The following is a 15,987-nucleotide window of genomic DNA, read 5'->3' on the forward strand; positions in this document are numbered from 1 at the left end:
TCTTTCTTTTTTTTTTGTAAGAAGATTTTTAATTTGAAATATGGTCTGAGAAACATGAGTGTAGTATGTCTTCATTGCTTTAAAATACTTATGATTATATAAAGCAAAACTTTTAACATTATATTGTGGGTTTATAATATATCTAGCTGTAATACAGATGACGAGAGTGCAAAGTTGGTTCAATATTCATAAATTCATCAATGTATTTCACCATGTTAACAGAATTAAGGAGAAAAGTAATGAGATTATTTCAGTTGATGCAGAAAAATCATTTGATAATTTAACAATTTCACTCATGACTTTCAAAAAAAATTCAGCAAAGTTCATCAACTGTATGAAGGTCATACATGATATATTTAATGATAAAATATTGAATACTTTCCCTTTGATAGTGAACAAACTAAGAATGTCCCCCACACCAATTTACTGATGTTTGCAACATTTTGAAATGTATAAAAATTTAAGATCGAGTATTTGATGAATAAAGGGATGGATACATAGAAATATGATAAAGCTAATATAGCAATTGTTAATTATAGACTCTAGGTGGTAGGTATGTGAATGTTGTTCAGTCTGTAATTCTTCAACTTCTCTGTATGTTTGAAAATGTTGAACAACAAGGTCCTATTTTATAGCACATGGAACTATATTCAACATCCCGTGATATATATATGAATAACTGAATCACTTTGCTGTACACCAGATACTAACACAACATTGTAAATAAACTATACTTCAATTAAAAACAACAACAATAGGGCTTCCCTGGTGGCGCAGTGGTTGAGAGTCCGCCTGCCGATGCAGGGGACACGGGTTCGTGCCCCGGTCCGGGAAGATCCCACATGCCGCGGAGCAGCTGGGCCCGTGAGCCATGGCCGCTGAGCCTGCGCATCCGGAGCCTGTGCTCCGCAACGGGAGAGGCCACAACAGTGAGAGGCCCGCGTACCGCAAAAAACAACAACAACAACAACAAAAACACAATAAATTTTGGCTTGCCTGCCCCCGCAAAAAAATGTTCATAATAAATGTTGAGGGAAAGTCTGCAAAGTCTTACATTAGAGAAATATGTTTGTCTGTTTAACTCTGTTTCCCAAACTTCTTTTTTCAACAGAACAAAATAAACAAAACCCCTGGGGAGAATGTAATAAGCCCTGCAGAACATACTCTGGAAAACACTTCCTATTTAAATTTAGTTTACACCCATTTAGATTTTTAAAATAAGAATGGTGTTTCACATCCACTGATCTGTAACAAACCACCCCAAAACATCGTGGCTTAAAATGAGGACAATTTGTTATTTCTCATGATTTTGTGGGTTGACTGGAGCTCACCTGGGTAGTTCTGTTGATCTCACCTGGAATCTCTCATGCATCTGAGCTCATCTGAAGCTTGAACATCCAAGGTGACTTCTCACCCTCCCAGGTCTCTCTTTGGGTAGCCTTCAGGTGGTCTAGTCTAACCTTCCTCAGTAGCATAATGGCTCAACTCCGAGCAAAGAAAACAGAAGTTGTGAGTTCAGTGAACGTTTGTGGATCTTCACTCTAGTACCTACCATTAATTTGAGTTGGCCACCTCCCTAAGACTCCTCCACTGTCCACTTGTGTTTCCTGTCATCTACTATCAATTCTTCCTCTCTACCATCCGCACTGTCTCTTTACCACTTTGTTCTTGATTTCTCATCATTTCAGCCTGCCATGAAATATCATGGCCCTACCTCATGATCTAGACCAGGGACTGGCAAACTTTGGGCCTATGGGTCCAATATGACCTGCATAAATAAATAAAGCTTTTTCTGTAAGTAAATACAAAATAAGTAATAAGTAAATAAAGCTTTATTGGAACACAGTCATATTCATTTACTATTGTCTGTGGTCCCTACTGGCTACAATGGCAGAGTAGTTGCAACAGAAACTGTGTGGTCTACAAAATCCATCTGGCTCTTTATAGACTTTTTCCTGATCCCTTATGGCTCCTGTCTCTAGGCATTCATTTAGCTTTCATTCTCACTGACTTATTTTTCTTTAAATAAATTTATTTTTTATTTTATTTATTTTTGGCTGCGTTGGGTCTTCGTTACTGTGCGCAGGATTTCTCTAGTTGCGGCGAGCGGGGGCTGCTCTTCTTTGCAGTGCATGGGCTTCTCACTGCAGTGGCTTCTTTTGTTGTGAAGCATGGGCTCTAGGCATACGGGCTCAGTAGTTGTGGCTTGCTGGCTCTAGAGTGCAGGTTCAGTAGTTGTGGCGCACGGGCTTAGTTGCTCCGCAGCATGTGGGATCTTCCCAGACCAGGGCTCGAACCTGTGTCCCCTGCATTGGCAGGGGGATTCTTAACCACTGCGCCACCAGGGAAGCCCTCACTGACTTATTCTTGAAATATTTCCCAGTTCAAGTTCCTAGAAGAGAGAAAACCAAAATCCTCTGAAATGCTTATTCCTCAATCTGGAATGAAATGAAAGAGGACATTCTCATTTCATGCCAGGCCACTCCACAGTGTGTTGGCCAGCTACAGAGAGGCTGCATGTGGGCAACGTGTTCTGTCCCCGCCTCATCCAATTAGCTGTGACTGAGGAAATGCAGGTAATATGTAGTCAGTAAAATGGAGCTACCTGGAGGGGTCGGGGCATGGTGGGCACTATTACATGTCTAGCACAACTGCAAATTGAACTGAATGAACTGATATATGTAAAATTACATGACAATGTGCTTGAGCCATACATTTAAAAAGTGTCCAAAGTACTTGCCAATTAAGATCAATCTGAAATGAAAGAGTACCCCTGAAATTAATAATATAAATCAGTGACAAAATATGATGTAACTTATACAAATTCAATTCACACAATATCATGGCTCTATTGCATAACAGGACATATACTATTATGGTGCGATTATACCTACACATCATAAAATACCATTAACATTTCCCAGGTGGCAAAAAGTAGGTGAAAAAAAGACTAAATGAGGGACATCCCTGGTGGTCCAGTGGTTAAGAATCCACCTTCTAATGCAGGGGATGCAGGTTCCATCCCTGGTCTGGGAACTAAGATCCTACTTGCAACGGGGCAACTAAGCCCGCATGCCGCAACTACTGAGCTCGCGCGCTCTAGGGCCTGCAAGCCACAACTAGAGAGTCGCCCACACCACAATGAAAGATCCCACATGCCACAACTAAGACCCGATGCAGCCAAATAAATAAATAATTAATTATTTTAAAAAGACTAAATGAACAGTTAAATTAAGATTCGATGAGTATTGGCACTACTTAGATGCTAACTATCCTTTTTTATTTGGAAAAAAATCCAACAATTCATCCATTATGAATTATGTATTTTCTCAAGGATATGTTACTGTGAACACAGAGTTCTGTAATAACCAGCACTTTTAATAGGTTTTTTCCCAACTTAAAGTGCGTCTGCTTTGATTGCCTACATATTGGCTCCCTTCCACACTACAGAGTATAGTTCCAGCTCAGATTCTATATGGAGGACACCATGACAGTTTTGAAACAGTCCTCTGAACCTTCTAGCAATGTAAAAGGTATGGTACTCAGAGTACAATTTATAGAGAAATCTGACAGCATTTTCAATAAGCAAACTTTAAAAAAAAAATTTCCCCATTGAAAAACAAACAAAAAAACCTGGGAAAGAGACTTTCAGAGCAACGCCTACAGGGACTTCCCTGGCAGTCCAGTGGTTAAGACTCCGTGCTTCCAATGCAGGGGTCATGGGTTCAATCCCTGGTCAGGGAACTAAGATCCCACATGCTGTGTGGCATGGACAAGAAAAAAAAAAGGAACAATGCCTACAACTTCTTCAACTTCTTGTCTGGACAAATTGTAACATACACAAATAGCTTCCAAAATAACTTTTATTACTATATAAAAACAAGTCAAGAAAAAATAGATACATTTTTTTCTACAAAATTATAAAATATTCAGGCTATTTAATATTTTTCCATAAATGTGTTAAGATAAAAGGGCAAACTTAAACATAGAAATATTTTCCACATAAAGTTTTCAGGTACCTTGTAGGGGATAAAGAATAGTTTTTCTTCTATACTTTCCTATGTGTAGCTCTAAGACATAGCAGTTACAGCTTTCTGTCAGAGTTACCTAAAAAAGGACATACAAAGATAAAAATTCCATCATGTTGCAATAAAATTAGCGAAAAACTTTATTTTGGGCTTTCAGATTTGGCAGTTGTAGTCAACCGGTATTGCATTGGAATTTCCAACTCAGCAGGGAAAACAGCCTAATTAAAAACAAGGCATCCTCTTACTTTTTTTCCTTTAGAAAAGCAGTCCCCAACCTTTGTGGCACCAGGGACCGGTTTTGTGGAAGACAATTTTTACATGGAAGTTGGGGGGCTGATGATTCAGGCGGTAATGCGAGCGATGGGGAGCGATGGGGAGCGGCAGATGACGCTTCGCTCGCTCACTCGCCTGCCACTCACCTCCTGCTGTGCAGCCCAGTTCCTAACAGGCTGTGGACTGGTACTGGTCCTCGGCCCAGGGGTTGGGGACCCCTGCTTTAGAAGACAGAAACCACTTGTCAGTATTCCTTAAAAAGTGCAATTACCTTCTTTGTCATTTGATCCGTAAGCTCTGAGATGCTGTTTCCAACCCACACAGCTTAAATGAAACCACGAGAGGAAAGGGAAGAAGGTGCTTTGGAGGGTGGATTCAGTTTGACACAAGGAGCACAGGAAGCTGTACACTTTTGATAACATTAATTCAAAAAGTATATTCATCTGAGTTTCTCAATAAACCCTTTGAGACAAAAGGCTTTAGTGTTGATTCAGATGAATGTTAAGGCGTTTTTTTTTTCTGAAATTAGATTATGGGGTAAGCCAAGCCAGACTATCTCTGCAGGTGATATAAGCTATAATTATTTGGGAAGGTTTCAATCACTGTTTCAGAACTGATACCTAAGGCTTTCTTCTCCCCTGTTCTTTTTGTGGGCTTTTTAAAGAGAAATTCTGGGGGGAGATGCTTTAGGCAGGACACACCAGCTTTTGAAAGATAAAGGTACAATTATCATTAGAATAAAAAGCCCATTAAAAGAAGAGTCTCAAACAGAAGGTTTTCTAGATATATTTGACTATGCATTGTTTTCATAAAGGTTGACACAGAAAGAAAAGAAGTTCCTATAATATCTGTAAGGTTACCCTCACATTAGCCCACAAGAGGGATAAAATAAAGGGCTGAGATGAGGGGTATTCAGATACTTCTCAATGGAGCAGAATAGTATAGTGCCAAATCCATAATTAACTTTTAACTAATAACTCTTTCTTGGCCTATATGAAATGGAATGGCAGCTTCAATCCTTGGGGCCGTCACTATTCCCCTCCCCCTAAAAAGCCCTGGAATTTTGTGCACATCTATGTAATGAAATATCCATTCACCAAAATATGTTTGTGTGCGACAATGCAATTATTCCTTCCACTTAGCACCCTAATTGTAGCATGCTCTACTTATACTGAATTTATGTGTCTACCATGTGCCAGGCATTGGGCTGGGCACTAGGGATTCTTATGACACTATTGCCAATTTTGGAAATAGAATTAAGTAAGAAAACAGTGTTTTGGTGAGGGACTCTTGAATGGATACTGTGAAGCTTCAGGGATGTGACGGAGTATAGCTTGTACTCAGTCTATGGAAGTAATTACCAGTTACCCTAAAAGGAAATTCACTAAGCACCAAAAATGTTAAGTTTATTTGGTGTAAACTGTATGGTTTAAAATTGCAGGGAAACCAAAAATCAATCCCAAATGAAAAGCAACATTTCAGCATAGGTGCCACTCTAGGTTTTAATTTAAGTCAGCCCAGAGCCTAGACAGAGGTCTCATGCAGGAAAACTGTCATCTCTGAGTCTTAATTTGCTACTGAGAACCAAAGCACAAGATGTCCCCTAAAATTCCACCCAAATCACGAGGGACCCTAGCTTTTGCCCCTGGGGAAGGGCAGACCATGAAGTCCATCTCTCCTATCTCCAAACCCAAAGCTGTTCAGCAGCGATATTCTTGCCTAAACCTTTCTTTGTTACCAAGACAGTTTTAAGATCAAAGGGGCATCAAGGTAAGCCATGGCTTGTTGGCCGTGGCAGGGTGCCCATGATGAATTTCCAGGTAAGGGTAGGCCTTTTTCCTTGGTTATTTGGGAAATCTCCTTGGAAACAGAGCCAGAAGGTAAATTTTAACAACTCTACTGCATTCCACCAAATGAGGTTTATCCACGGGTGGGTCAAAACAGGTATAAATTAGCATATAACAGAAAAAACAGCATAGTGAGGTGGTTAGGATCATGGACTGACCTGAGGTGCCAAACTGCCAGGTTTTGAATCTCAGTTTCACCACTTATGAGCTGTGTGACCTTGGGCAAGTTACTAACCTCTCCAAGCTTCAGATCTCTCATCTGTAAAATGGAGCTTTTAATGGTGCTTACCGCAAAAGTTTTGTCTGGGGATTGAATTAGCTAAGATTTATAAAGTGCTTAGAATAGTGTCTGACACTTAGTAAGTTCCATGTTTAAAAAAACCAGAAACTTGGGGAAAAGTGCTCTTTAAGATTTGTGGAGTAGTTTATACTGCTTAAGCATTCAGGCATATTCTCATCCTAATTAAGTTTAGAATTTGGATCATAAAGTATACCAAACCCAAGGAAGCCTTGGGATTAGGTCAGTTTCGGAAAAACTTCCAGGTCCGACCAGGCAAGATCTTCAGCTACCTACAGCCTTATCACTGCTCCAAAATGCCCAAATGTAAACCCTGGTCTCCAGGGTCAATCTAAGGATAAACCAGCTGGGGAGGGAGCAAAGGGTAGGCACAGGGAAAAGGGAACCAGTTACTTTCCTAAATTTTTTTCTGTGCTCTAGTCATGACATCTGTGTAGCATTAACCCTGTCCCACATATTCATGATCTGATTCCAAAACTTTACAACTGGACTCCCAGAATTAACAGAAAATGACTGCATGAAAAGAGGCCAGGGAAGCTGCCAGTTTATCAAATTTACCAACCAATAGATACATTTTGATCATTTGTTCTATGCAAGGCACTGTGCTAAATGCTTTGGTCCTCAACAAGAACAAGGTAATATAACCACAATTTACACCTGCTGTTATTTACATTGATCATCTCCCTTCCAATTCAGGTAAGTTCATAGGCCTCAATCAATACAAATGCTTTCAAGAAATCCTACTTTATGATTAGAATAAATATTGAGTCTGTGGAGCTCAATCATCTTACGGCTAAATAAGAGAAGCTAAACTGTAGAACTAATGAAAGTTATATGGCTACATCTCTAGCCCATTTTACATGGTGGATCTCTGTCCAGCCTCATCAAGGGCGATGTTTCTTTTCCTTCCTGCTGCTTCACTGTTTAACTCTGAATCTGATTTGTCCATATTGCCAAAGTTCATTGCCATGGAACCTTCCATTCCCTCTGGAGCGCCTCCGTTTGGCTGAAGAAGGACAGAATTTGGTTCTTTAGGACGTTTCCATTGTGGTCTGGTGACTATCCAAAAAATGAGAGCCCCAAACACCAGAATCAGAAGGCCGAGGGTATTTGTGAAAACACCTTCTGGTGGGAATGTACTGTATGCAGGATTTTTCCTACAAAAAAAGGAGAGAGTGTGTCCAATTACAAATAGGGTGATACACCAAGGGGGAAAAGCTGGGGGGGGGGAGGGGGAGGATAAATTGGGAGATTGGGATTGACATATATATACTAATATGTATAAAATAGGTAACTAATAAGAAAACTGCTGTATAAAAAAATGAAATTAAATTTTAAAAAATTAGGGTGATACAGCAACATGCCAAACAGTCTTGAATTTATCTGCTCAAAATGCACACTAGTACAGCTTCAACGTAAATTCCCTTAAAGCTTGACATTAAGAAGAAATTTAAGATATGTTATAATTCACTCAATGGATTAGTATGAAATTGTTAAAAATCATAAGTATGAAAAAATATAGCATCTAAAACACCTGTATCACTTAAAATTTAAAAAATGATACAAAAATGTAGGTATATCATAATTACAGTTAACACAAAAACATACACATCAAAATGACTGAAAGGGCATGCATAACTTCAATAGTTGTTTTGTAAGAGTAGTACAATTTGTTGGACTGTTTGGTTTTTCTTCCAAGCATTATTAATGTTATATCACATGTATAATATAATACATTTTTTAAAATAAATATTTAAATTTTTTATTTTCAACATTTAAAAATTTTTGTTACATTTATATTATATTTGTCCAATGAAAAAGTATTTAACATTTTGTAGCTTAAGAATTGCAATTAGGAAAACTATGCAACTTACAGGGCAAAAATCAGTTTCTCCGTCACTCCCATAAGTACTGTTGCAATCACTGTTCCAAAGATGAGAAGTCCAGAATAAACATGTATGGGCATGAGAAGTGCTCGGAGAGAAAGTGGAGCCCAAGGAAGCAGAAAGACAAAAAAACCTAGGAGAAGCTAAACATCAAAAAGTACAGAAGTTATCAATTAATTGTAAGTTTTAACTAATTTTAAAATTATTATAGAAGCAATATGTACAAAATGAGAAAACATTTCATATAGAACCAAGGGCATAAAATGAAGTTTCCCCATTCCAGTTCCACTCACTCTCTCGAGTATCCTTCCAGACAATTTCTATGACTAAACAAGCGTGTGTGTGCGTGCACATGTGTGTTTAAAGAGAGAGTAAGTCAGACATAGAAAACAAACTTATGGTTACCAAAGGGATGAATTAGGAGGTTGGGATTAAAATATACACACTACTGTATAAACAGCACAGATAAACAACAAGGACCTACTGTATAGCACAGGGAACTATACTCAATACCTTGTAATAACCTATAATGGAAAAGAATCTAAAAAAGAAATATATATGTGTGTGTATGTGTATATATATAGTGTGTGTGTGTATATATATATATATACATATATATATAAAAAACTGATCACCTTGCTGTATACCTGAAACTAACACATTGTAAATCAACTATATTTCAATAAATTTTTTAAAAAAAGAGAGTGAGAGAGAGGGACAATTTTTTAAAGTACAAGTGGGATTTTACTATACATATTTGTTCTGCATATTGCTTTTTTCCCTGAATAGTATATCTTGGAGATCTTTTCATATCGATGCATGTATCTAGTTTATTCTTTTTAATGGCTGACATTCTAAGACTGTAACAAATTATTCAGTTCCCTATTAATGGACATTTCTGTTTCTAGTTTTTTGCTATCATTAACAAGGCTACAGTGAACATTCTCATACTTACTTATTTGCTTTTTATCAATTTCCTTAAGGTTGCCAAGTAGGAAGGGAAGTAAAAGATTTTTAAGTCACTAAATCCAAATACAATAGAACACATTTATTCAGTTCAACCTAAAAAACTATGTGGAAAAAAACTGGCAATTTTGTTTTATGAGGAAGAAATGAATTCTGCAGAAAATTCTCTCCATTTCCTTGATAATTAAATCCTTAGTGGGATACTTCTCTGCAGTGAAGACAACAAGATTATTACATAAACTAAAGTCTGTTAATGCTTTCACAGTTTTGTTTTGTTGCCCCAGACCCCTGCCCATTAAGAAATCTCTTTTCCAGAAAATAAAGATGACTCAGTGACCACTGAGTTACTGAGTTTAAAGGAACTTTTTTTTCAGGTATCTCTTTGGTATCTACCACTCTAACAAAACAACTATGAGAATGAGGAGAAACACTAGCATCACTGTTCATTTTTCCTAATTGATATCACAGGACTAACGGGGGACAGAGAGGAATGAAGGCAGAAGGGGTGTGGTGCCCTAAAACACATTTAGAATCTGATTAAAGGCAACAGTAAAGAATGGAAAGTAACTGAAAATGCATGCAATAGGCTGGTTTGCATATTTTATTGTCCATTAATACCACAGATGCCTGAGTATATTAGAAATGGTTCAGAGAGTCCCCCTTGGTGGTTCAGTGTTCCTAATTCTCCTTCAGTGATCTTTAGTGATTCTTTTAGTATCAAAGGGTAAGCATCCTGATGTACAGGTTGTGCTTTCTATACAAAAATGGGGCTCAGGTGAGAGACTGTCAAGGATTTAGCACAAATACATTTCTACGAGTAAGTCACCGTATCTTTTCTGTGACTTACCCATGTAAATATATATTTTTTTCCATATTCCTGTTATCCTGCCTCTTCTATTCCTAAGATTCTTATTGTTTTGAATGATTCTTACTGTTTTCTCTTATTTCTTTCAGGATTTATCATGTGTGTCTCTTGTAATCCCATAAAGCTTAATGATCTAAGTAGGTGGGACACCAGAAATTTGCGTACAGGACCCCAGGACGATTTAACTTTCCTAAATCTTACTTTCCCCATGAAAACATTTTTTTTCAACAACAGAAAATTACTTTTAAAAGGAAAGGAAAAAATTACAGAACACTTAACTTTGATTAAAAGTGTTCCAAATTATGCAAATGTATAATTACTTATAAAAAGTTAAAATTTATATTAATCATTCTTTACTTCCTTTTAACCATCTTAGCCTTACTATCTGACAAGTAATAGGGCAACTTAAATCCTAGTGGACTGAATATTACAAAATCCTTAAGTACCTTTAAGTCAGTGTTTCTTGAAATGTTGCTCATAGAAGACCTGTATCAGAAATTCTTAAGGTGTTTATTTAAAGAGATCCCTGTGCCACATCCAAATCTGCTAAATCAGAATTTCTGGAAGTAGGGTTTAGGAATCTGCATTTTGATGGAATGCCAGGGTGATTCTTGCTACATGTTGCAGTCTGAAGACCACTGCTTTTGATTCGCTCAAATTATTTCAGAGATATGGGTTAAGTGCATTCTGGAAAATCCCTAATAGTGAAGGCAGTAGACTGTTACCTTCAGTCTACAAACACTTATTAAGTGCAAACGAAGTGTTCCAGAGTTTAGGAACCATCACCTACAGAAAACTGTTCTTCACCACTATGGAGTTCTTAGGAGAGCTAAAGAAAAGTAAAATCTCACTTAAAAAGTTATTATTTAGATATGAAAGTGAAGATGAAGTATGATTCTAATTATGCTTAAAATTTTTTCTTAACTATATATTCATGGGCATAATAAGAGCCTAAAGGAAATAAACCAAAATATAATGATATCTCTAGATTATGGCATTATCAGTGATTTGAGGATTTTTCTTTCCATTTTTCTGATTTTATAAAATTTTAAATAAATGTATATTACTTTTATAATTAGAAATAGACAATGAAAGTTTACTTTTAAAGTTCCTGTGTTAGATATCTGGGCTTTTCTCAGTTAATTATTATTGTCCTTTAAAGATACAAATGTATTTTACTATGCCAGTTTTATCTCACTTTATGAAACAGATGATTTTTTTTAAAAAAAAGATATGTGTAAACTTTTAGACATAATAAAAGCTTTTATTTGCAAAAGTCATTAATGAGACAAGGAAACATCTGCTTAGCTAGCTTTTGTATTAGGTATGATTTGCTTTTTTTTAAGGGCAGAGGTAGATTTAATGAGAATCAAGTGATTTACAGATTATTATATGGAGGCTCCTCCCAGCTCCTCTTCATTTTTCTGCTATTGTATACACAGCCAGCAGGGATTCAACCAACTGCTGATGGAAATTTTTTTTTTTTTTTTTTTTTTGCGGTACGCGGGCCTCTCACTGTTGTGGCCTCTCCCGTTGCGGAGCACAGGCTCCAGACGCGCAGGCTCAGTGGCCATGGCTCATGGGCCCAGCCACTCCGCGGCACGTGGGATCTTCCCGGACCGGGGCACAAACCCGTGTCCCCCGCATCGGCAGGCAGACTCGCAACCACTGTGCCACCAGGGAAGCCCTGATGGAAAATATTTTTTTTAATTTCCAGAAAGTTCCAAAAAGCAAAATTTGAATTTGCCAGGTAATTTTTTACATTGTATTAGGTATTACAAGTAACCTAGAGATGATTTAAAGTATACAGGAGGATATGCATGGGTTATATGCAAATACTACACCATTTAAAAAAAAATAAATTTATTTATTTATTTTTGGCTGCGTTGGGTCTTTGTTGCTGCGCATGGGCTTTCTCTAGTTGTGGCGAGTGGGGGCTACTCTTTGTTGCGGTATGCAGGCTTCTCATTGTGGTGGCTTCTCTTGCTACAGAGCACAGGCTCTAGGTGCGTGGGCTTCAGTAGTTGTGGCACACGGTCTCTAGAGTGCAGGCTCAGCAGTTGTGGCGCATGGGCTTAGTTGCTCCACGGCATGTGGGATCTTCCTGGACCAGGGCTTGAACCCGTGTCCCCTGCACTGGCAGGCGGATTCTCAACCACTGTGCCACCAGGGAAGTCCCTACACCATTTTATATAAGGGACTTGAGCATCCACAGATTTTGGTATCCATGGGGGTCCTGGAACCAATCCCTCGTGGATACTGAAGGATAACTATATTCCTTCATTTAAAGCATATATTTCTGGGCCACATCCCTAGAGTTTCTGACTCAGTAGGTCTGGAGTGGAGCCTAAGAATCTATTTCTAACTCCCCTGGTAATGCTAATGCTGCTGTCCTAGGGACCCTCTTCGAGAAGCTCTGTCTTAGGTTATTTGCAAGTTGTATTTTTCAAACATAATGGCACGTTTCTTCTAGGGGTAAAAACATCTAATCATAACCAACTAGAACATGTCCATAGTTTTTTGTAAAAAGAAATGACAGACATTCAAATTGAAGTCTCCTGTCAATATCCTACATTTTCTTGCTGCACTGTCTTTTATCAAGTCCACCTGGCAATACCCCAACCTGGCTCAGACATCTTCAGGACTATCCCTGGTATGCTAGGTCCCACTGGAGTAAATCACGCAGTCAAGGGGACTAGCATCGCTGTAAGTTCCTGGTTATGATGCTCGTGGCTATAAGCACTTCAGTGCTGCTCAACGATCCTTCTACTGTGTGATTTATCAACTGGTCCTCCATGTTTCTCCCATGCGCAAACCTCTGGCTCTCTTGTGTGCCTCCCCACTATTGGCAGATGATCCTACTACCACCTCATGGGAAAACAGAGGCAACTTCAGAGAAGAGCCTCGTTTTTCTGCCACCAAACGAAACAAACCAAAAAACCATCCCAAGCGAACAATTCCTTTCCTTCTTCAGTTGCAATGGAGTTGGTGTCCTCCAATTTTCCAGCAGTCTCCACAACCTACTTCTTGAAGACATAGCTATAAATTATTGCATCTCTCCAGTAATCACTACCTTTCCTTCTCTATGGTGCTATCCAGTGAGCATTTTAACAGGCCCAAGGTTCTCACAACAAAATGAAGTAAAAAAGAAAGCACCCAAGCACCTGACTTGACTCTTGTCTCTGACCAGTTACCAACCTCTCTTTCTCTTCCCCTTCTTACCCAAACCTCTTTATTGAGTTGTCTCTATTTTCTCACTGTAAACAAAGGAGGAAAAAAGAGAATTTTGCTCAATACCCAATTCTGCAAGGATTAACCTGCTGCAGTCACTGACCAACAGACAGAGGAAAGGAAGAGATAAACAGGATGCTCTGTTCATTGGACAAAGAGGCCCCTTAGATAGTTAGATGTACATCTCAAGAAGAATTCTAATGAGCTCAGACTCTTGCATCTTCCCATACATTAGAAAAACACTAAAGTCATAAACTTGAGATATCTGTTCTTTGGGACTAGCAGTAATCTTTTACCAAGATGTTACTTGACTGCATGTATTCCCAAGCCCCAAATCACATATATACTTACTGGCTTCTCTCCTACCTTTTTGGAGCAGTTCACTCAGAGCTACTGAGTGATTGTCTCCCACACTGTAGTCCTCAGTAAGACCCTGAATAAAACTTAAACTCACAGCTCTTATGTTGTGCATTTTCTTTCAGTCAACATCACGTTCTATTTCCTGTTCAATGTACTGAAATCTGGCTTCTGCCCACCAAGGAAACTGCTCTCCAGGGTCATCAGTGACTTCCAGATCACTAAATCCAATGGATAGTTTTTAGACCTTATTTTCCTTGACTTCTCAGTAGCATCTGGCACTCCTAAAGCCCTCTCCTCCCCCTCTAATGTTCCCTTTCTCATCCCACCCCCACTTTTTCAAGCCTGAAAGTGACTTTCTCATGCCCTGTATCACTGACTTTCCAAATCTCATTAATTCTACCTCCTAAATATCTTTAGGAACTATACACTTTGCTAACTGCTATTGCTACTCCTCCAGGCCACCATCATTTCTCATCAGAACCTTTGTAAACATCTTCAACCTAGTCTCCCTAAATTTACTCCTGTCCAGCCTCCAATTCATCTTCCATACCCCACTCCAGGCAGCTCAAACTCCTTCCTGTTTCTCAAATAAAGCAAATTTTTACCCATATACTATTCCATTCATAGAATACTCTCTCTGCTTTGACCACAGACCTCATGACTCCAGTTCTTGATCTGACTTCCTTTATTCTCTATACCATATGAGAGCTCTCCTAGAACACTCCATACCCATCCAATCTACCAAATACTCAATGACCTGTCTTCCCCTGTAAGCTTCATGAGGGCAGAGAGCATGTCTCTTTGGGCCCATGCGTGTCTTGTGGAACAATGTATGCCCCATAACCTAGACGGGTATCTGACGCATAACAGGTGTTTAACTCTGTTGAATAAATGGATGGATTTAGGAATAAAATTTCAATGACATAAAATGCATATTCTCAACCATGAAGGTGTCTATGATCTATAGTTGAAATGAAAAAGGCCATCTTCAGGTCATAAAGGAGCCTACCACAAGACTTACACTTCTAATAACAACAGCTTATTTGTGTCATTCCAGTATGCTAAGCCCTAGGCTGAGCCTTTCCATGCATTATTTGTCTTTGGTTCTTATGATGTTGTGAAGGGTGTATGAAAATCTTAATTTCTAGGTGAGCAAACTAAGTCCAAAAAAGTTCAATAACATGTCCAAGGTCACAAATTACAAATGAATGAAACTGATTCAAACTGAGGTCTTCCTGAGTCCAAGTCCTGTGTTCTTAAATACTACCGGCTCTCTGGATCTGAGCAAGGAAGAAGCCAGGGACCACATTTTCTCCTACTAAACAAAAGTCAGAAAGTTGTGACATGACATTTCTAAGAAGCCTAGTTAGCACACAAATAAAACAACCAGAGATAAGAAGCTGAATATTTCAGAGGGCAAAAGAGGATCTTGAAACAATTAAAAATGTTTTTCAATTCACCCAAGTTTAATATTAGAAGATCTAATGATGTGATTGATTACATTAACAAATTAAAGAGGAAAAACCATATTCATCTCAACATACACAAAAAATACTCAATAAAATTCTACATCCATTCATGATTTTGAAAGAAAAGCAAAATGGTTTCACAAACTGGAATTAGAGGAAATGTGAAGCATCTGCACTGAATAGTGAAATATTAGAAGTATTCTCTTTAAAATAAGAACAACTCAAAGATTTTTATCTCTACCTCTATTCTATACCTTGTAAATACTTCTATATACTTCAATACTTCTATACTCTTCAATTGCACTGGCTAGGATGCAGAGGAAAAGACATAACTATAAAACTGGCAGTGTAGATAAGTGGCAAAGATAGGGACGATTCAATAAATGGTGCCAGGGAAAGAGTTTATCAATATGGAAAAAAATGAAGTTAGATAACAATATCACATCATGAACTAAGTTACTTCTAAATGAATTACGTACTTAAATATCAAAGATAAAACTTTAATATTCTTAGAAAACATAAGAGAAATTAAAATTTCCAATAATATTACTGTAATGTAACCTCTTGGCTATTTGTAGGCTTTTCTCTTAGATCAATTGTTCTCAAATATCAGTGTGCCTCTGAATCACCTGGAGGGCCTATGAAAGCACATACAGCTGGGCTCGCCCCCGTCCCCCACCAGTCCAGACTTTCTGATCCAGGAGGTCTGGAGTAGAACCTGAGAATCTCGTTTGTTTTGACCTCAGGGTAGGGAAGGATTTCGT

At 38.3% G+C, this 15,987-nt stretch overlaps 1 protein-coding gene across 2 annotated transcripts in view; it reads right to left on the minus strand.

Annotated features, from left to right (window-relative positions):
* Window positions 1-3,845: 3,845 nt before the first annotated feature.
* Window positions 3,846-15,987, minus strand: part of CYBRD1 (cytochrome b reductase 1) — a 36,174-nt gene continuing 24,032 nt past the window's right edge. Inside the window, exons 3-4 of one of the 2 annotated variants that reach the window (XM_081242842.1) lie at window positions 8,321-8,475; window positions 3,846-7,603 (exon numbers count right to left, since the gene is read on the minus strand). In XM_081242842.1, coding sequence (XP_081098968.1) covers window positions 7,303-7,603; window positions 8,321-8,475 — 456 coding nt within the window. In that variant the 3' untranslated portion in view covers window positions 3,846-7,302. The remainder of the gene's footprint in view (window positions 7,604-8,320; window positions 8,476-15,987) is intronic. The other variant, XM_081242843.1, reaches the window with a different exon arrangement.

Source organism: Mesoplodon bidens (genome assembly GCF_964165515.1).
Source record: "Mesoplodon bidens genome assembly, chromosome: 8".
Classification (NCBI taxonomy): Eukaryota; Metazoa; Chordata; class Mammalia; order Artiodactyla; family Ziphiidae; genus Mesoplodon; species Mesoplodon bidens.